The sequence below is a fragment of the Melanerpes formicivorus genome, unplaced genomic scaffold, assembly GCF_026170545.1.
Source record: "Melanerpes formicivorus ecotype bairdi unplaced genomic scaffold, bMelFor1.0.p_v2 SCAF_119, whole genome shotgun sequence".
Lineage (NCBI taxonomy): Eukaryota > Metazoa > Chordata > Aves > Piciformes > Picidae > Melanerpes > Melanerpes formicivorus.
In genome coordinates this window covers 388,436-411,018 of record NW_027142471.1, presented here as the reverse complement: position 1 = coordinate 411,018, position 22,583 = coordinate 388,436, and the positions used below count along the sequence as shown (strand labels likewise).

The 22,583-nt window shown below is 48.4% G+C and overlaps 1 protein-coding gene and 1 gene segment (V, D, J or C); both read left to right on the top strand.

The window, feature by feature from the left end:
- LOC137456193 (T cell receptor delta constant-like) overlaps positions 1-20,000 on the top strand; it is an 89,275-nt gene extending 69,275 nt beyond the window's left edge. The window contains 5 exon segments of the C gene segment in view: positions 14,551-14,615; positions 16,689-16,967; positions 17,639-17,719; positions 18,112-18,231; positions 19,380-20,000. Coding sequence covers positions 14,551-14,615; positions 16,689-16,967; positions 17,639-17,719; positions 18,112-18,230 — 544 coding nt within the window.
- Positions 1-22,583, top strand: part of LOC137456243 (M1-specific T cell receptor alpha chain-like) — a 149,002-nt gene that overhangs the window by 94,637 nt on the left and 31,782 nt on the right. The gene's annotated exons all lie outside the window — the stretch shown is intronic.

Genomic DNA, 22,583 nt, shown 5'->3' with positions numbered 1-22,583 from the left:
CTGCAAGTATTTTCTTTATGTATGGAGATGGAGTCTGGCCAGATCTATCTTCATGGATCCAGGAGAATCTTGCTAACATTAAACAACTTCTGATTTTTGACCATCTTAGAAAAGTAAAGATGTAACATACATTTAGAGCAGGTTGTAAAAGACAGTGCTGAAGATTAGGTTTGCTGTGGTTTCCTTTATGTCTGGCTACTGCCTCTCCTGATAATCCTTTTTCTACTTGCCTTGTGGGATTGCCTTTGGAGAACTGGCCAGTCCCATCATCTCTTTCTTATGTGATGATGCAGCTTTCTTCAAACAATCATTTATGCTTTTGTTGCTTTACTCTTTTTGCTGCTTTTGTTACCTTGTATATTGCAATGCTTACAAGGCTTGCTTGATCATTCTCTTAAGAAGGTTCTTGTTGTGCAACAGAAAGGGGGAAATGATGGACTGAATTTAGGGAGTAGAACCTCAAGCAATGCTCAGCTGATAGAAGGAAATGTTTTAGCTCTTGTGGGCCATAAACCCTGGGAACAAACTGCAGCTGTGTAGAGAGAAAAAAGCATTTTGCTGATTAGCAATATCCATTGTGACTCAGGGAAGCCACACAATGAACTGAGAATGAGAGCTGGTAAACATTGCAATACAGTCTTTTGTCTTCTGTCCGAATTTAGATAAGAGATGTGTGATAGTTTGTCATTTGTCTAACACCTGTCTGAGCCTTGCCAAGGGATGTGTGCTCCCTGGCATTTTCTCAGCAGCCAACCATGAATCTGTGACTATTGCACAGACACATCTAATAACCACGGCATGAGATTTAACACATCCAAGTGCCGGGTTCTGCACATTGGCCACAACAACCCCATGCAGTGTTACAGGCTGGGGTCAGAGTGGCTGGAGAGTGGCCAGGCAGAGAGGGACCTGGGGGTACTGGTCGATGGCAGGCTGAACATGAGCCTGCAGTGTGCCCAGGCAGCCAAGAGGGCCAATGGCATCCTGGCCTGCATCAGGAACAGTGTGGCCAGCAGGAGCAGAGAGGTCATTCTGCCCCTGTATACTGCACTGGTTAGGCCACACCTCGAGTACTGTGTCCAGTTCTGGGCCCCTCAGTTTAGGAAGGATGTTGACTTGCTGGAACGAGTCCAGAGAAGAGCAACAAAGTTGGTGAGGGGCTTGGAACACAGCCCTGTGAGGAGAGACTGAGGGAGCTGGGGTTGCTCAGCCTGGAGAAGAGGAGACTCAGGGGTGACCTTATCACTCTCTCCAACTACCTGAAGGGAGGTTGTAGACAGGCTGATGATGGTCTCTTCTCCCAGCCACCCAGTACCAGAACAAGAGGACACAGTCTCAGGCTGTACCAGGGGAGGTTCAGGTTGCATATTAGGAAGAAGTTCTATACAGAAAGAGTGATTGCCCATTGGAATGGGCTGCCCAGGGAGGTGGTGGAGTCGCCATCATTGGAGGTGTTCAGGAGGAGACTTGATGGGGTGCTTGGTGCCATGGGTTAGCTGTTTGGGTGGGTTGGATTGGTTGATGGGTTGGACGCGATGATCATGAAGGTCTCTTCCAACCTGGTTTGGTTTCTTCTAAATAAAGGTTTATTCTAAACCAACTACAAGTTGCTTTTGATTATGTTAGCCTATATAAAGAAAAGACTTTGTACAATTAAGAGACACTTTGCTTGTATCAAGCTTTGTCCCATCTCTCAATCGTGGTAGCATCTCTCCCTTGGTGGCCAGAAGTGTCATGGGCCCAGTGAGCTAAGAACATCTCGCCCTTGTGTTCCCAGTCCAAGTCTATTTGGGAGATTTTAGCAGCCAGGTCTGCTTGGTAGTTGTGCTTGTGCTCCTCTGTGGCTCTGCTCTTGGGGATGTGTGCATCACTGTGCCGTACTTTTATTGGCAGCCTATCCAGGTGGGCAGCGATGTCTTGCCACAGGTCAGTGGCCCAAACAGGCTTCCCTTTTCTCTGCCACCTGTTCCTCCTCCATTCCTTCAGCCACCCCCACAAGGCATTGGCTACCATCCAGGAGTCAGTGTAGAGGTACAGCACTGGCCAGTTCTCTCAATCCACTATATCCAGGGCCAGCTAGACAGCTTTTACCTCTGTGTACTGACTGGATTTGCCTTCTCCATGCCTTGCTTCCGCCACTTGCCTAGTTGGGCTCCAGACAGCTGCCTTCCATCTCCGCTTGCTTCCTACAAGCGAGCAGGACCCATCTGTAAATAGAGCATAGCCCTTCTCATTGGCAGGGAGACACCTTGCTTGTATCAAGCTTTGTACCGTCTCTCAATCGCGGTACAAATCCAGGTAAAAGGCAACTTCAGACAACCATTACTAGGTTTTTCCTGCCCTGAAACTCAGCTAAAGGCACATATAAATGAATCAGAAACCGAAAGCACAGCCAGCTCAATGTCAGTCTGAATTCAAAGATCAAGGAACTGAGAACAAAAATGCTGCATATAACCCAGAAACAAATTCCAAGGCCCTTAGAAAAATGACAAGAAATAGTAAAAATTAAATATTTCACTAAATAAAGCAGCATTAGCACATGGAGTCCATTAAACCACCACCAGCTAAACCAAACTGACTCTTGAATAAAGATGGCCTGAGTTTTTGTTTGGTGTGAAAACAAGCTCTGAGAAGAGAAATGCCTGAAGGACCAGGAGGACTTTGGAGAATGTGGAACAAAATTTAATTGAACATTAATGATGGAGGCAGCTGCTTCCCAGACAGTCTTTAAAAGAGTTCGTTGTAACTGTCTTGACATTTGTTAAAAGAACTGTGTCTCCTTCCCAGCTTCTGGGCTGAGACAGCCCCCAACACAAGGACATTGAACTGTTGGAGCAGGTCCAGAGGAGGGCAATGAAGAGGATCTGAGAACTGGAGGACCTCCACTAGGGGGATAGGCTGCAGGACCATTCAGCCTGGAGAAGAGAATACTCCAGGGAGTCCTTATAGCAGCCTTCCAGTATCTGACGGGGGCCTACAAGAAAGCTGGGGATGGACATTTTCCAAGGGCATGTAGTGATAGGACAAGGGATCATGGCTTTAAGCTGAAGAGGGGCAGGTTAGATTGGATATTAGCTAGAAATTATTTACTTATGGTGATGAGACACCGGAACAGGTTGCCCAGGGAAGCTGTGGATGTCCGTTTTCTGGAAGTGTTTGAGGCCAGGTTGGATGAGACCTTAAGCAAAATGGGCTAGTGGGAGGTGTCCCTTCCAACCCAATGTATTCTATGATTCTAAAGCCAGTAATTGTGCCCTTTCAGTGAGAACAGCTCTAACAACTCTAAAGGAGCCTTTTTTTCCCCCCTTTTTGCTAAGTAAAAACAATATTTTAGTGAGAACTCAGTGCAGCTCTATCTGCACTTCAAAGGACATGAAAGGGGAGCAGAGGTGGGTGGGTCACATCATACAGAGATTTCACAATCTGACTGTATCCAGGAATGTGCAGTCTCCAAAATCCCCCAAGAAATTAATTTAGAATTATCTTTGTTTTCCTTTTTACACCAAAACATTCAGCTAAAGTATTCTGTAGCTGACCTTTCCTTAAAGGCACAGCCTAAAACTGTCACACCCCATCTTGGTGTCATCTGCAAATTTACAGATGATGGACTCAATCCCCTCCTCCAGATCATCAATAAATATGTTAAAGAGCATGGGGCCCAGCACTGATCCTTGGGGGACATCACTAGTGCCTGATTGCCAGCTGGACGTGGCACCATTCACCACCACTCTCTGGGCTCAGCCTCCAGCCAGTTCCTACCCCAGCTCACAGTGCTGCTGTCCAAGCCAGGGGCTGACAGCTTGGCCAGGAGTTTGCTGTGGGGGATGGTGTGAAAGGCATTGCTGAAGTCCAGGCAGACTACATCCACAGCCTGCCTCACATCCACCAGGCAGTCACCTGGGCATAGAAGGAGATCAGGTTGGTCACGCAGGACCTGCCCTTCCTAAATACATGCTGGCTGGGCCTGATCCCTTGGCCACCCTGTAAGTGCTGTGCAATCAAGATGACCTGTTCCATAATATTTCCTGGCACTGAGGTCAGGCTGACAGATCTGGAATTCCCTGTCTCATCCATCTAGCCCTTTTCATGGATGGGCATCACATTGGCAGCTTCCAGTCACCTGGGACCTCTTCAGTGAGTCAGGACTGGTGGTAAATGATGGAGAGTGGCTTGGCAGCTCATCTACACCCTAGCACCCTAGTTTCACTTTATGTTGGGTTCATCTCCAAAGGCTTTGTAGCTGAAAGCTTTGTAGCAAAGAGGTTGCTGCCGAGGCTTGCAGGCCTGTTGAATTTGTAGCTTTGCCTGTTTGGAGAGGTTGTTCAGCTGCAGTCTTTGCAGCAGTGCTTGTTGCTTCTTCCAATGAAACAAAACTGTCCTGGGGTCTTGGTTCCTCTGGGGTTCACCTCTCTGCCTGGCAAGACATCTCTCTGCTCCTGCACCTGTCTGTCTGCGCCTGGACATGTCTCTCTGCTCATGGACACATCTCTCTGCTCCTGGACATGTCCGTCTGCTGCTGGACACGTCTCTCTGCTCCTGGATACGTCTCTCTGCTCCTGGATACATCTGCCTGCTCCTGGATACGTCTGCCTGCTCATGGACACATCTCTCTGCTCCTGGACATGTCCGTCTGCTGCTGGACACATCTCTCTGCTCCTGGATACGTCTGTCTGCTCCTGGATACATCTGCCTGCTCCTGGACACATGTCTCTTCTCCTCAACATGTCTCTCTGCTCCTGGACATGTCTGCCTGCTCCTGGACATGTGTCTCTGCTCCTGGACACATCTTTCTGCTCCTGGACACATCTGTCTGCTCCTGGACACATCTGTCTGCTCCTGGACACATCTGCCTGCTCCTGGATGCATGTGCCTGCTCCTGAACATGTCTGTCTGCTCCTAGATACATCTCTCTGCTCCTGGACACATCTCTCTGCTCCTGGACATGTCTCTCTGCTCCTGAATACGTCTGCCTGCTCCTGGACACATCTGCCTGCTCCTGGACACGTCTGCCTGCTCCTGGACACGTCTGCCTGCTCCTGGAGGTGTCTGTCTGCTGCTGGACACATCTCTCTGCTCCTGGATATGTCTGCTGGCTCCTGGACACATGTCTCTGCTCCTGGACACGTCTGCCTGCTCCTGGAGGTGTCTGTCTGCTGCTGGACACATCTCTCTGCTCCTGGATATGTCTGCTGGCTCCTGGACACATGTCTCTGCTCCTGGACACGTCTGCCTGCTCCTGGGCACGTATCTCTGCTCCTGGACACGTGTCTCTGCTCCTGGACACATCTGCCTGCTCCTGGACATGTCTGTCTGCTCCTGGGCTTTGCAACACTTTTCAGCCAGGACTCTTGCAGTCTTTCTGAGTAAACTGAAGCACAGCTCAGATTCCAAACCGCAAGGCAAGCAAGGCAATGCACTCACTCTTGGGCTGTTATTGATTGATTTCCTGAGACAATGCTGGCAGTGACAACAAAGATTAAGAGATTAAAACCTGATACCTTAGCCTGTAGAATCAGTTTTCTCCAAATGTGGCCCACTTGGACCCCAGGGCATGTTCGGACAAGCCTGGGACACGTGGGCAATCTCCTGAAAACCAGACTTGCTAGCTCCTGCCCCATTGTCTGATTTGGAGCATTTTTGAGGCCTTTTTCCCTTCAGGACAGTGGGCACTAACCCACTCTATTTGGATGTTTCCATTTAGGCTTAACATTATACTCTCTTTGCCTGAAAGCACACACAGGAGGTAAGATTTATTGACACTGGTTTTGGTAAGAATAAAGATGCTTTCAACCTAATCTCCCACAGTGTCTATCAGCAGATGCATGAAGGGCAAGAACAGGAGACTAGAAAGGATACTTCCCTCTAATAATCTCCTAGCTACTAGGACAAGTACTTTTAATCATGCATGGTTTTCTGTGTCTACCATTTATGAGTGTGTTCCTGACCTCCTTGTTCAGCATTTTGTGCTCCTGTCACCTTGCAGCACTTGAGTGCTTTGTCAGAATGAACCATTCCTAAGATTGAAAGAGATGATCTCTGAAAGTCAAGCAGCTCTCCTAGCCCCCTCCTCTGCTCAGCACCATAATCTATGAGATTCCTCCAAGACATCCCTCCAAGACTCTTGCAGACTTCTAGATGCAGGTAGTGGATGAGCCAACAAGGAGAGGCACACTGCTGGACCTCATATTGACTAATAAAGAAGGACTGGCTGGGGACATTAAGGTTGGGAACAGCCTTGGCAACAGTGATCATGACATGGTGGAGTTCAGTATTGCACAGGGTAGAAGCAGGGCTGTTAGAAGGATTACAGTCCTGGACTTCTGCAGGGCTAACTTTGTACTCTTCAGAGATCTACCCATAAGCTAAGACTCTGGAGGGTAAAGGAGCCCAGAAAAAGTTGGACAAATTTTAAATTGCACTTCTTCCAAGCCCAAGATAGGTTTGTTCCCTTGAGTGAAAAATGGGGTGGAGGTGCCAGGAGACTTGTGTGGATGAGCAAGGAGCTTCTGAAGTAAAACTTGTGGAAGAAAGAAACTTACAGTTTATGGAAGAAGGCACTTGTCACATGGGAGAACTGTAGAGTAGTTGCCAGGCCATGTAGCAATGCAACAAGGAAGGCCAAAGCCCTCTTGAAACTAAAACTGGCAAAGGAAGTAAAAGAGAACAAGAAGAGTTTCTTCAAATTTATCAGTAGGAAAAGGCAGAGTAGGGCAAGTGTGGCCCCGCTGCTGAACGAGGAGGTGGCCCTGAGAGCTGAGCGTGCAGATAAAGGAGAGTTGCTAAATACCTTCTTTCTTTCAGTTTTTACTCCTAAGCCTGAACTCCCCTGTGAACTCCAGACCCTGGATGAAGCCTGGAGGAGAGAATTCTCTCCAATAGTCAATGAAGACTGGGTTAGGGCTCAGTTACATGGACTGAATATTCATAGTCCATGGGGCCCAGTGAGATGCACCCAAGAGAGCACTGCCCGATGTTGATCTACAACTCTCCACCAGTTTTGCAAGGTCCTGGCAGACAGGAGAGGTTCTGAGGACTGGAGGGAAGCCATTGTCACTCCAGGCTTCAAAAGGGCAAGAAAGAAGTTTCAGAAAACTACAGACCAGTGAGCCCCACCTCCATCCCTGGAAAAACGATGGAGCAGCTCATTCTGGAAGTCACCTCTTGGCACTTGAAGGAGGAAAAGGTGATCAGGAGTAGTCAGCATGGATTCACCAAGGAGAAATCAGGCTTGGGTAATCTGACCTGGGAGTCCTGGTTGCCAACAAGTTCTGCATGGGACAGCAATGTGCCCTGGGGGCCAAGAAGGCCAATAGCATCCTGGGGTGCATTCAGAGGGGTGTGTCCAGCAAAGCTAGGGAGGTTCTCCTCCCCCTCTACTCTGCCCTAGTGAGGCCTTGCATGGAATATTGCATCCAGTTCTGGGCTGCCCAGTTCAGGAGGGACCAGGGATCTGCTGGAGAGAGTCCAAGGGAGGGCTCCAAGGTTGCTGAAGGGTCTGCAGCATTGCCTGGGGAGGAGAGGCTAAGAGCCCTGGAGAGGAGAAGGCTGAGTGGGATCTGATCAATGTCTATCAATAACTGAGGGCTGGGGGTCAGGAAGGAAGGGACAGGGACAGGCTCTGCTCAGTGTGCCCTGGGATAGGGCAAGGAGCAATGGATGGAAACTACAGCACAGGAGGTTGCACCTCAACATGAGGAGGACCTTCTGCACTGTGAGGGTCCCAGATCCCTGGAGCAGGCTGCCCAGAGAGGCTGTGGAGTCTCCTTCTCTGGAGCCTTCCCAGCCCTGTCTGGATGTGTTCCTGTGTGACCTGTTCTGGATTCTATGCTCCTGCTCTGGCAGGGGGGTTGGACTTGAAGATCTCCAGAGGTCCCTTCCAACCCCTAACATCCTGTGATCCCTCAAGAGCCCAAATTCTGATCTCCTGAAGTCTAGGGCTTTGGTCCCATGTTTTTCAATACTTCCTCCTCTATGGATCCTAGGCTCAAACACTATATGATCACTGCAGCCAAGGCTGCCTTCATCTTCATACCCACCACCAAGTCCCCTTCTTTTGCAAGCAAAAGGTCCAGCTCATCAGTGACCTGTGCTGGGAAATTTTCCTCAGTACACAGGTGAAGGGTGCTGAGAACAAGTCTTGTGAGGAGCAGCTGTGGTGGGCTACGCCCATGCTGGAAAAAAAAACAGGGGAGGGAGGGCTTGTGAGAGGTTTTTTCACCGTCCCTGGGGGGTGCTTTCTCCCCTGGGAAACTGACTTGCTCTATTCCAATTCCCCCCCTCCTTGTTTAGCAGGGGTATGAAAGGGAGGAGAATTGCAGCCATTGCTCTCTTCCTGCTGCTTCCACACTTTGCAAAGGACTGGTTCTGCATCTCATGGGTTTTTTTTCCTTTCTTTTCCTTCTCCCATCCATCCTTGTTCCTTACCCTTGTGAACCCTGCCTGTCATTGTTACATAAATATATATGTATATATATACTGTTTCAAAGAAAATTCTTTGCTTCTCTACTTCCAAGCCAAACCCAAATTATTTCTTGCTGGATTTGCTCCCCTCCCTTTTTTTTTTGTTTTTTCTTTCTCTGTTGGGGAAGAGGAGGAGGACAACAGGGGAAGGACTCTCAGCCTTGCACCCATCTGAGCTTTTAAGCCCCAGTTAAGGCTCAAAGCACCACAGCAGCTGAGGGACCTGGGGTTGTTCAGTCTGAAGAAGAGGAGGCTGATGGGAGACCTCACTGCTCTCTATAACTCCCTGAGAGGAGGGTGCAGTGAGGTGGGGATTGGGCTCTTTTCTTTAGGATCAGGTGGTAGAAAGAGAGGAAATGGCCTGAAATTGTGCCAGGGGAGGCTTAGGTTGGAGAGGAGGAAAAATTTCTTTGCTGCAAGAGTGGTCAGGAATTGGTACAGGATCCCTGGAGGTGTTCCAGAAACATGTGGCACTTAGGGACATGGTTCAATGGCCACTGTGGTGTTAGAAGTCAACCGTTGGACTTGATGATCTTAGAGGACTTTTCCAACTGAAACAGTTCTATGATTTTATAATCCTGACCCACAGGCTGGCTCATCCTGCAGCCCAAAACAGAGCTCTGGTCATTCCAGCTGCTGTCACAGGCAGGGCAATTCCTCATTGCCTTCCCAGCCTCTCTTTTCTAATCAGCCTGGCTCCAACCACTGCACTACTCCTGTAACCTACCTCACCACGTGTCCATGATCCCACAGCTCTGCAGCCATGGAGGGCAAACACAGCGATGCTGAAGAGGAGCCCAGGCCATGTGCACCACCCTCACTTCACCCCAGATGGAGATTCTGGAGTCGTGTGAGCTATCCCACCACATCTCTATGTTGTGAATGAGAGCTATAACTACTCTCAACTGCTTTGCTTGTGTGTTCCCCACGCTGTCTGCATTTGTGCGTGAGCATTGTAAAGAGGCACCCAGCCATGCTCATTGCCCAGAGAGGGTCTGAGGGGCTCCTTTATCCCCACTGCCACTTCCTTATTTAAGTGCACACCCCTGAAGTGCATCTTATTCTGCCTCTGGTTTGAAATGAAGCCTGTCCTGTTCCTATCACTCCTCATATATTTTGCATGAACCCTTCCCACCATATTGTCATTCAATTATTGCTCATCCTCTTCCTCTCCTGTTCCTAGTTTTAAAGTTCTTCCAATTAGGTTGCCCAGCCTGTTGGCACAGATGCTTTTGCCTCATATGGATCCCATCTTTCTAAACAGTCTTCTATCCTTAGGAAGGGTCCTGTGGTCATAGAATCCAAATCTCTTCTGCCATTGCAGCTGTGCTACCAACTATTGACCAGCAGGTTCCATCTGCTCCTCATTCTCACCATCCTCCCCCCCACCAACAGGATCAAAGAGAAACTCACCTGGTCCACATGCCTTTGACCACCCAGAGCCTGCTTGCTACACTCCAGGGGTGCCCTGGCAACATAATTTAAAATCCACATGGAAGAGCAGCAAGTGGTAATAATCTGTGGGGATAATGAGTTTTGCAAGTGCTTTGACATGGCAAGCAGGAAACCTCCCTAGATGGCAGGTCCAGCTGCCAGAGGAGGCTTCTGTTTCATAGAGGCTCTTCATAGAATCAATAAGGTTGGAAAAGACCTCAAAGATCATCAAGTCCAACCTGTCACCCAAGACCTCATGACTACTAAACCATGGCACCAAGTGCCACATCCAATCCCGTCTTGAACACCTCCAGGGACAGTGACTCCACCACCTCCCTGGGCAGCATATTCCAATAGCTAACATCTCTCTCTGTGAAGAACTTCTTCCTCACCTCAGATCAGTGTTTTACAACATTAACAGTCTCATCATTCTGCAGTGTACTAGCTTTAATACTATGGAACATCTATCATTTGTATTGTTTTCATGACTAATTCAGATATTGGCATTCGTGGTGGATTTAATCCTGCTAACAAAAAACTAGAAAAATCAAAGAAAAGTAGTCCTTTGAAAGAGGACAACCTCCCTAGATGGCAGGTCCAGCAGCAGGAAGCCTTCTGTTACTGACACTGCTGCCTTTGGTGCTCCTGTGTGGCCAGTGGGCTCAGACACCTTGTTTGCTATGACAGCATTGAATCTATTCTCTAGTTGCAAGTCTGCAGGTGAAGCAAGAAGCCTTCCTCTTGGTGCCAGAAGTCACAAGCTCCCTTCTTGGGAACCTCCATTTCCAATCCTGGTGTCCAGACTCAGCTCTTGAAGCTGTAGAGTCTCAGAGATTGAGTTAACCTCTTGCCATCAAGGCCCAGATAGTGCTAAGGATGCAGGAATTGATCATCATGAAGGATTTGATCAACCTGTGAAAACTTCTTTACTCTTTAATAGCCACTTCCATGGGACTAGTGCTGCCACCTACCAAAGAACATCACTTTACCTCCTTTCTCATCTTGCCTAAAACAGGACAAAGACTTTCTAAGGCACCAAATGACAACCAGACACCAACTATATGAGCCCAGATGAGGCATGTTCCTTATGCTCTTGAGCACTGAAACCAAATTCATGGTGAAAAAGCAAACAGCTTCCAGCAGCCCAGGAGAATTTTCTGAAATGCTTTGAGGTAGCAATAGAAGTACTGATACTTTTATATTTTTCCTGCCTTCTCTGCATCTTAACTCCATGACACTTTTCAGAGGTATCACAGTATCATGGTATCACAGTATCATAGTATCACAGTATCACTTAGGTTGGAAAGGACCTCGAAGATCATCCAGTCCAACCTATCAACACAGACCCCATGACTAGACCATGGCACCAAGTGCCACGTCCAATCTCCTCTTGAACGCCTCCAGGGTCGATGACTCCACCACCTCCCTGGGCAGCACATTCCAATGCCGAATGACTCGCTCGGTGAAGAACTTCCTCCTCACCTCGAGTCTAAACCTCCCCTGGCGCAGCTTGAGACTGTGTCCCCTTGTTCTGGTGATGGTTGCCTGGGAGAAGAGACCAACCCCTTCCTGGCTACAACCACCTTTCAGGTAGTTGTAGAGGGCAATGAGGTCACCCCTGAGCCTCCTCTTCTCCAGGCTAAACAAACCCAGCTCCCTCAGCCTCTCCTCATAGGGCTTGTGTTCAAGGCCTCTCACCAGCCTTGTTGCCCTTCTCTGGACATGCTCAAGTGTTTCAATGTCCTTCTTAAACTGAGGGGCCCAGAACTGGACACAGTACTCAAGGTGCAGTCTAACCAAAGCAGAGTACAGGGGCACTATGACTTCCCTGCTCCTGCTGGCCACACTATTCCTAATGCAGGCCAGGATGCCATTGGCCCTCCTGGCCACCTGGGCACACTGCTGGCTCATATTCAGGTGGCTGTCGATCAGCACACCCAGGTCCCTCTCTGTTTGGGAGCTCTCCAGCCACTCCGACCCCAGCCTGTAGCTCTGCATGGGATTGCCATGGCCAAAGTGCAGCACTCGGCACTTGGACTTGTTGAAAGCCATCCCATTGGACTCTGCCCATCTGACCAGTTGGTCGAGGTCCCTCTGCAGAGCCTTTCTACCCTCTAACTGACTAACATCTGCCCCTAACTTGGTGTCATCTGCAAACTTGCCGATGACTGACTCTACCCCTTCATCCAGATCATCGATGAATATGTTGAAGAGCACAGGGCCCAGCACTGATCCCTGGGGGACACCACTAGTGAATGGCCTCCAGCTGGATATGGCACCATTCACTACCACTCTCTGGGCCCGGCCCTCCAGCCAGTTCCTAACCCAGCACAGAGTGTAATGGTCCAATCCACGGGATGACAGCTTAGCCAGCAGTTTGCTGTGGGGGACGGTGTCAAAGGCCCTGCTGAAGTCCAGGTAGACCACACCCACAGGTGTCTTGTCATCCCCAAGTTTTCCCTTCATTTTATTTCAGCCTCTCTTATTACCCTAAGCTTCCATTTCAAAGATCAGGCCTGAGCCCTGTCTGCATTTCAAAAGAGACTTCATGCTTCTTTTCTCCCTCCCTTTGTTTTTCCAGGGAACCTTGAGTTCCTCACCACAGCAGCTACTGTCTCAGGGCTCAGTGCCTGTTTTGGAAAGTATTGCTTGTCTCACAGGACAGACTGGTTGTGTCTTAGCTGTTTTCAAACTTCTTCCTTTGCTTCCTAATCAATATAGAGTTCAAGCATGTGAGCCAGACACAGGTAAGAAAGAGTTTATGACACAGGTGTAAGAAAGTGTCCTTGCTGCCTGTCATGGCTAGAGTTGCACCTGCTGCTGTTATTCATTCCCTGATGCAGTCTTGCCAGCTTCAAAATGAAAGTGCTGGCTGGAGCAGACTATGATGGGTCTTGAAGTTTAGACTGCGACATGGGAAGCTTCCTGTTCTGGTTGCTGCTTCTGGTTCCAGGTTCTTGGGTGTTGGCTCTTTCTGCAGACATGGTGGTGGAATGGGTGGCAGTTGGGCAGCACTGGCTTTGGTTTTCTGCTTTATGCTGTTTTGTTGGATTTTTTCCCCCCTGTATTTTGCCATGCTGCTTCTGCAAATAGGCTAAGCCAAGGTAATTAAGCATTGTATCATTAGATTAATTATATTAATATCTTAGGCAGTTACACATTGTGCTGATGATCTTAGGTTATATTAAACTCTCATCTCTTTATCTCAACCCTGAGCTGTGTGTGTTACTCTTCCCCTCACTTTGTGCTGGGGGTCAGCCATGTTAGCCCTTGTGCTAAACTGCTGCACTGCCACAGAAGGTGGAGGGGGTTTGGGTTCCGCCCCCCCACCCCCCCCACCCCCCCCGAGAACTCCTGCAGGCACAGACACACAAATATTTTGCTGAATAATCCCCTATAAATGTGTCATAGGTAGGAGGAATAATTGTATTAGGGAGGTGTGACTTTGTAAAAGCTCCTCTATAAATAGCCACAAAACTTTTCCTCCAAGGCTTTGGACCCATCTCCCATGGAGCCCAGTGCTCAAGAAACAGAAATGCTTCCTCTTATGCACAAGGGTGTTTAAGTGTTTTGATTCCAGTATCACTTCTTTCCTCCCCCTCTACTCTGCCCTAATGAGTCCTCATCTAGAATACTGTGTCCAGTTCTGGGCTTTCCAGTTCAAGAAGGTCAAGGAACTACTGGAGAGAGTCCAGCAGAGAGCCATGAGGATGCTGAAGGGACTGGAACCTCTACCTTAGGAGGAAAGGCTAAGAGACCTGGGGCTATTTAGCCTGGAAAAGAGGAGACTAAGAGGGGATCTGTAATGCCTATAAACATCTAAAGGGTGAGGATCTGAAGCATGGAGCCAGGCTCTTGTCAGTGGTGGTCAGTGACAGGACAAGAGGCAATGGACACAAACTGGAACACAGAGGTTCCATCTGAAACTTTTTTCCTGTGAGGGTGTCAGAGCCCTAGAATAGGCTGCCCAGAGTGGCTGTAGAGTCTCCTTCTCTAGAGACTTTCAAAACCCACTTGGATGTGTTCCTGTGTGATTCACTCTAGATGATCCTGCTCTAGCAGGGTTATTGGACTGGATGCTCTTCAGAGGTCTCTTCCAAGCCCTACCACTCTGTGACAGGCACATCTTGTTTCTGAATGTGGTATTTTGGGTCAGAAGACACTAGAGGAGTCAAGTGACAGAATCCTGTGCAGGGACTGAGAAGGCAGAGCCAGTTTTTGTACTGGAGTGTAGCACGGTGTTGGGGGCTGGAGTTCCACAATGATACAAACAACGTGGGGCCCTGTACAAAAACCCAAGGAAGGTGAAAAGGCAGTGTGTTTTGAGAAAGGAAGGAAAGGAGTGACTTAAATTACTAAGGAGACAAACGCAACATTATTTTCATGCTTGTATTGGTCATGGTAATTCTGAGCTTGCTGGGTTTCTGAAAGACAGAAGAGAAGGAGACCTTGGGAGTTCTGTACCTACTCAAGACAATGAAAATCAATCAACTATTCTATTTTTCCCTCCTCTTTCCAATTATGGAAGAAACTGTGGCTCTGGACACCTTAATGGAGCTGCATGCATGGCTAGCTGGGACAGATACTCTGCTTTTCACCTGCTGGGTTTGAACAACACTTTTGAACAGCCTGGGGAGAGTTCTTTATTGGAATAAGGATTAGCAGTGTGTGGTCTGACAAGCTCATCTTTGGAAGTGGCACCACTCTCACAGTTGAACCAAGTAAGTGCTGTTACTGTGTGTCTAAAAATCATGCTAAAATTAAGGTGGGGGAGGGCAAAAGAATCCAATGGGTTTAGGTCACTGTAGGAATTTCCTGCTGCAGTATTCCCTAAAGGGCACTCTTCTTGGCCAGGGTTTCAAGCTGAGTCCTCTGCTTGTATCTGCTTAGGAAGGCTTCACGGAAACTATTGAGCTACCTCTCTGTATATCACAGTTACTGCATGATCCCCAGACACCTGGTGTGCACTACTTAAGTTTAAGATCTTAGAATTTATTCCCAGCCTGCATTCCCAGTGTTCTCTGCCCCAAATTTACTGGGAAGTGTCCCATCCTCCCATGGCTTTTCACTGCCTTACTTGGAGCAGCAATGCACAGCTCAGTAAAGAGCTGACAGTGGACAGAAGTGTTAAGACCAACCTTCCACTCCCTTGTGTGAGAACTTAGTTCTGGACACTGGTACCACACTCCTACTGTCACCAGATATGTAATTCCAGAGGCATGGAGACAGAGGAGGAAGGAGGTTACATAAGGGCTTAAAATTGTGCAACTGCCTCATGTCCAGGACCACTGAGAGAGAATGGCAGCTGGCTAGCAAGTTGCCTAGGCTTTGAAATGGCAAATGTGGTGAGAAGGGATTACAGCAAGATTTAGTTCTCTCTCTCTTTGTATGAACTGAAGAGAAAAAAGCTCAATAGAAAAAGACTAAAGAAATAGAAAAAGAAAGATAACTTCCTGTGCTAAGAAATGCCACTGCCAGAATGTGACACAAATATCCTTCCCAAAGGCAAGCAGTGTCAGGGATACATGGCTGTGTTTTCAGAAGAGTGGCACTCAGCTGAGGCTTCTGAGGTCTGATAAAGAAATAATTCTGATTTATTAATTGCAATTGCACTGTGCACATTTGCTCTTGCTGAAGATCCTACCCAGGGAGCTATGCCACAGAAGCAGCTTGCTGGCAACTGGCAAGCAGGCTGTTCAGAAATCAGGAAACATGGGAAACCTTTAAAGATCTCCTCAGGCAAGAAGGAAAGCAAAGGCCTAAGAGGCTCTGACATGTTACAACACCTGCAAAGGAAATGTGATTAGGGAGCCTGAGCACAAAGAGCCTTTATTGACCACACGGTTTAGCGGTGTGTGACTGCTGCTCTTGTCTGTGGGAAGGGCATTCGGCTGACCGTGGAGCCAAGTAAGTGTTCCTTACACATCAGCCTTTGCTGAGTTATTATTCTTTGGATTTTCACTTCCCTCCCCACCCCTGTGCTCCCCTCCCTTTTTTTTTAACCTCCTAAAATTCAGACAGACATTCTTTCATGCTTTAAAATCCCTAGTTAAAATGTAAGCTTTCTATCCATAGCCCACCTGGATGTGTTCCTGTGTGACCTGCCCCAGGTGATCCTGCAGGGGGTTGGACTGGATGATCTCTGGAGGTCCCTTCCAACACCTAGCACTTTGTGATTCTGTGATACTGTGCAGATAAGCAATTCACAGACTTCTGATTGCTTCTCTCCTACTGTCCCATCTTAGAGAGAAAAATCCTTCTTGCATCTGAGCATTTGTTATTGAAATGTGAACCTTGAACACCCACTCTAGCAGCAGTGTTTCATTTCTGCAAGCTATGGAAAGGACTTCTCTTTGCCCTGCCACTCTTGCTTTGGTTAGACCTTTTGGTCACAACAGAAGATTTGGGGGAGGTGAGGGAGAGTAAAGGAAAATCAGTTATTCCTTCACATCTCATGAATATTCAGGAAAGAACTTGCTAGAGCTTTGTTTTAGGAAAGCAGAATAGTTAGGGTTTTGGAGAGGCCCCTTACTGACAAAGGACCCACACACAGGCACAAGCTTCTGGCAGAAGGAAGCTTAGGATCCTATAGAATTGAAGCTCCTCTGAAAAGCCTTCTCCCAGGCACTTTCTCTCTTTGGTCTTTCGAAAGCAGCAGCAAGAAACAATGACAAAAAAAGGCAGGTAGTCATTAACCGTGCTGGGAATTAGTCCCAACTATACATAGGTGACACAGCACCCACGTGAGCTTGTGATCAAATCAAATCAAATCAAATCATGCCCTTTTCTTACAGACAATCAAAGAAATTCTACCCCAGAAGTCATTGTGATGAAATCAAAGAATCTGGGAGAGGGTGGCAGCTCTGGGAAAGCAGCTTGTTTGGCAAGGAATTCCAACACAAAGAGCATCAGCCTGGAGGTGTCATCTAATGAAGTGGTGTATGAACAGAGTCCACCCATTCTGACCTCAGAGGGCTTGTACAATGCGATCAAAGTGGTTAACATGACAGAAGACACGGAGGTGACCTGCACAGCTAGATTTGATGGCATCCCTTATACAGGGAGCACAACAGGTACGATGCCATGGTAGAGCTGCAGCTTGCCCCTGGGGGCTGTGTCATCTAGCACCTGCTAGTTCTCCTGCCAGTGATCACTGCCCTGGGTGACCAGCAGAGACAGGAAGGGCAGTGCTGGGAGGGTTGGTAGGGCTCAGAGACACTGAAGTCCTGTCCCAGGCTAAACGTTTCTTTGATTCTAAGACATCTGAAACTTAAGCAAGTAGAGCTGAAAGATTCTTGAAACCCCTAAAATCAACAGCCTTAAGTACTCAACAACCCAGAGTTACTCTCTGTGGGGATGAGAGGTGTGGGGAGGAGACAAAATCTCTTTTAAAATGCACATTTACTTGCAAGTAAAACTTCAGTCCACGGCAGCAAACCTCTAGAGCACAGCCTGGAAAAGCAGTGAGTCAAAGGGGTGATGTGGTTTTGGTCTTTTCCTAAACTACTTTTCCTGCTTTGGAGAATTGGTTTTGTCATTGTGAATATTCAAACACTAAAACCAAATCAGCTCAGGAATTCTTTCCTGCAAAATATTCTCCTCAATTTAATGCTCAAGGTGACTGAGCATGGGAGTCCTGGCCTGCACTGCCCACGTGCTCCTGTGGGAAGGGTCGCAGAACGTCGTGTTTAATCCTTTGCAATGTGGATACACTTTATAAGGCTTTTGGTTTACCAACCTACAGAAAAGGAGGATGAAAACCCAGGAGAGATTGAAGAACCAGTGACAGGGAAGGTTTGCAACACCACAGACACCTCTACAGAAGGTTAGTTACCTAAACAGGTTGTGGTTACATTACTCTGCTGGGGATAGACGCCTGGAAATGTATTTTCTGAGGGGCAGAGGAACTGGAATATAACTTGTTCAGCAACCACAACCTGCTTTTTCGAGGCTTAGTAACAGACAAGCAGCAGGAAGCAAAATCCACTCTAGACATCCTCCTCCCCTGCCATGTTTCTGCATCATCTGTTCTCTTGCTGCTGTTTCTTTCCTTGAAACTGTTACCTGTGGAGTTGCCATTTCCTGCCAACATCACAACATCCCAAGCTAGGTGTGACAGTTTTAGGCTGTGCCTGTAGGAAAGGACAGCTGCTGAAACACTCTAGCTCTCACTACCACACTAGGACATGATCTCTGCCATCTTTCCTCCAACACCAGCAGATACCCAGGTGGAGAAAGTGAACATGCTGTCCATGGCTGTGTTGGGACTGAGAGTCCTGCTGGCAAAAACCATCGCCTTCAATACAGTGATGAGCATCAAGCTGTTTCTGTTCTGAGGTAAGGGGGCATGTGGCTTGATCTGTAGGGATTCTGGTGGCACAGACCAGGACTGGCTGCCTGTCTTTGTGCACTTCTCTAACTCCACTGCCAATCACACCTCTTCATCTGCTCCTTTCTCTTTTTTTGTTTGCTTAAATAACTTGAAGGTTTCTGGGGAAAAAACAAAGAGAACAAAACCAACAAACAACCCCCCAAAAACTGCATCCCCTCCCACTCTGCCTCCTAAACTGAAAGAAATCCTTTCTGTATCTGCAGCTCAGCAATTTGTGATTGCTCCCCAGCTGGGGCTGCAGCAAACTTGTTTTGCCAGAGCCAACTCAGGTGCTGGCAGAAATGCCTGAGGGACACCGCATTGACCTTTCAAGTGGCAGAGCACAAAGCCTGGAGGAAAATCAAGACAAATGAGGAGTCAAAAGCAAAGTTTCCAAAACACAAACATGTAAAGAAGTGAGAGGAAAGAGAGGGGGAGGGAGGATTTTAAAATTAAGCTCTACAAAGAGGCACAGAAGATAGTCCAGACTAAGATTTGTGAGTCTGGGCAGCCGTCAGACAAAGGCATGTAGGACCAACTGCAGAAAATGCAGTTTAAAAGACTGCCTTAGTTCAAAGGGCAGACAGAAAGGATTTTATTCCCAAAGGAACTGAAATAGAAGAGACTCTCATTGAATAGGAGAGAAATACAGAAAATGTATTCAAAAATACACAGGAAAATATAGAAGTCATGAACCTTAACACCTAATACATATGCAGCACACATGAGCCCCCCAAACCTTCCCCCAACCAGGCTAAACCACTGGTCCCCAGTGCACCTTTTTCTCCCTCCCACCTCCCCCTCATTGTCTCCCTGTCCTAAGCAGGCTATAACTGCACAGGAGAAAATTATCCAGGCCCTTAAAGGCCACCAGCAGGCCTCCTCCCCCATGTCAGCAGATGAGGACTCCCTCCAAAGAGCCAAAGGGAGGGAGGAGAGGATGGAGTTGGCCTTGCTGCCATCTTACAAAGAGACAACAGAACTCTGCATTGAATAACAAAATTACAGCTTTCTGGGGTCCCTCTCCTGGACCTTTCTGGTCCTCCTGGAGGACTCAACTCCATGTTTTTTTTAAAAAGGTACCTGCCTCAAACAAGACATTTTGCTCTTCCAGATAGGGGAGAAGCAAGACAACAGCAGTCTGAAGGGCAGCAGGAGAGAGCCTGTGCCAGCAGCACCACAGGTGGAACAGCCACTGCCAGATCTGCTGACAGCAACCATCCAGAGCACAGCACAGCCCCTTCTCACCCTTGCACCCTGCCTAGCTGCCTCATGTAGGTTAAGATTGTAACTGCTTTTGCTGTTTCTCTGTGAGCTGGGGACAGTGTATTCTTCCTCACCCTCATGCCAAGGAGAATTTGTCTCCCTACTCTTCCAGCCTTTGCACAGAAGCATCCAACCTGCTCAAACAGTGTTGAAAAACCCATCCCTCTGTAGCTCTGTGACCTCTGCAACCCCTCTCACAGGCACAGTGCATTGCTGCTGCAGCACTGCTGAGGGAATTCAGACACAGGAGCTGCCATTTATAGCTTGAATGGTTTTTAAACAGCTTTAATAGCTACAATTTCCCAGGGCACGTGAGAGGACCTCTGTTGGATCTGAAGTGATTCCATTCAACCCAGCTCAATAGAAGCATTTCTTTCTTTATTAAAGCTGTACTTCCTCTGCAAAGTGCATGCAGGTGCATTTTACCTCGCTGTAGCAAAGGCCAAAATAAAGTTCTACTAAGCCAAAATGCTGAGGTTTGTCCTATGGCTTTCCTTCCAAATTTGGGATGAAGATTGCTGGTATCGAACAGAAGTAGTGAGCAGTGATGTTAGGAATGTGGCATTGATAACCTGCTGGCTGAACTTGTCTCTCTAGGCTTTGTACAGGGAAGTGGAGATTCTCTTTGGCACATTAAAAAGTTTCAACAGGACCATGAAATGCAGGCTTGACTCTGAATGAGGGTTGGTCTTTCGAGTCACTGTGCAGAGACCTCAGCAAGAAAATTTGCACCACAGCAAAAAGAGGCTCACCTCTGAGGACAGACCAGGGAAGGGACAGCTTGATGCCAGCACGAGGACAGACAGACATGCCAGAGAGAAGGAAACACACTGGGGTTTCCCACTCCTTGATACTAGGAAGAGGCCAACGAGAAATACTGTCTGGTGGTTTGATGAGTGATAGTTTCCACAGCAGCTCGGCCATGAGCCAGGAGGACCCTAACAGACACATGCCCCAAGGCATCCCTCAGAAGCGGCAGGCAGGATGCTGCGGTCGGCACTTCTGGCTAAGCTCCACCCTGCAGCATAACTCCCCCTTGTTTTGAAAAACAACCTGACCACATCCTGAAGAGGAAATCAGGTTTTTACACACTGACTGAGCTACTGTTGGCTTCAAGGCAGCCTCTGCATTGCATGGAGTTGTTTCCTCAAGCTTTGTCAGGTTAGCCCCTCAGCCCCTGCGGATGCCTAGAGGAAGACCCTCACCCTGTGCAGAAGGTAACTGAGGTTTGCCTGGCAAACCCAAACCAGCAAAACTTCTCCAGGGAGGGGACATCCACAGCCTCCCTGGGCAACCTGTGCCAGTGTCTCCCCACCCTCACTCTCAACAATTTCTTCCTCATCTCCAGTCTCAATCTCCCCTCCTCAGGTTTCAATCTATTCCCTCTCATCCTGTATAAAGTCCCTTCCTGGCTTTCTTGCAGGCCCCCTCCAGGTACTGGGAGGCTTCTCTAAGGCCTCCTTAGAGCCTTCTTTTCTCCAGGCTGAACAGCCCCAGCTCTCCCAGCCTATCCCCATAGGGGAGGTTCTTCAACTCTCTGATTATCTTTGTGGGCTCCTCCAGACCCTCTCCAGCAGCTCCAGGTCCTTCTTGTGCTGGGGGCCGCTGAACTGGAGGCAGTGCTGCAGGTGGGGTCTTACAGCAGCCTGTCTTAGGGCTTGCTTAGCACTTTCATGCCAAAGGAGGGGAGGGAGGTTTGCTGTTAGTTGCTTTGCAAATGAGTCAGGATGTAAGGTGGCTCTTTGCTACCACTGCAAGCCCCAGCTGGGGCTGAGAGCAGTGCCTCTGGCCACTCCTGCTTGTGCTGGTGTCCTGTGCAGGGGCTGCATTTGGAATGAAGATCACCAGTGGACTCGAAAGGGACTGAGAGCAGCCCCCACACTTTCTGGGAGTTTTAACTTTGTAACATCAAATTCCATCAGTATATTCTTTTCAGTTCAGCTTTATAACCGAGATGGCAAACCAGGCTTCATTTCAGGTTCTGGTCACACAACATCAGGTAGGGTTTGCCAAAGAAGGCAAACTGGCCATGTGCTGACACTGCTTTAAGCAGCACCACAGTGTTGAGAACAGCCAATGCTACATAACTGAATCCTTCTGCTGTCTGGAGCAGCATTAAAAATACAATAAAATAAAGAGATTCCTGCATTCTGCAGGGCATGGTCTGATCTCTCTGTTCTGCTGCCTCAGAAACACAGAAAAGTTCCTGATAGAATAGGGGAGGTGAATGGAAAGTGAGTTTCTTCCCTTGATCTCTCCTGCTACCTGCCGGTCAAAGTGTTTATTGTGCTCAGCACATCTGAGTGAGGAAAGCTGGGAACTAGGTCAGCCCAACCCCTGCAATAGGAGCTGTCCCGCACATCTCTTGGCTCTCCGTTTGCCTTCTTGCCTTGCCAGCAGGGGCAGGTGGGAACCCTCGGTCTGTGATCCAGGAGCTTTAGAAAGTCCAGCGCCAGGAACTTGCAGGTGATAGAAGATGAGTAGTTGTAGTGAGAACCAGAGAATCACAGAATGTCAGGGGTTGGAAGGGACCTCCAGAGCTCATCCATTCTAACCCCCTGCCAGAGCAGGGTCACCCAGAGCAGGTCACACAGGAACACATCCAGGACGATTTGGAAATCTCCAGAGGAGACTCCACAACCTCTCTGGGCAGCCTGCTCCAGGGCTCTGCACCCTCACAGGGACCTCCTCTGCTCCAGCTTGATCCCAGTGCGCCTTGTGCTGTCCTTGGCCATCCCTGAGCAGATCCTGGCTCCTGCCCTGCATATCTTTTTTTTTTTTTTTTTTTGGTTTTCCTCTGTTTTTTCTGTTTTCCTCTGTTCCAGCATGGGGTAGTTGGTGATCTGCTCAGCTGCTTGGATCCCCACAAGTCCATGGGACCACATGGGATCCATCCTAGCGTGCTGAGAGAGCTGTCAGAGGAGCTGGCCAAGCCGCTCTCCATCATTTTTCAGCAGTCCTGGCTCACTGGAGATGTCCCAGAGGACTGGAAGATGGCCAACATGGTGCCCATCCACAAGAAGGGCCGGTTGGATGAGCCAGGGAGTGCTGG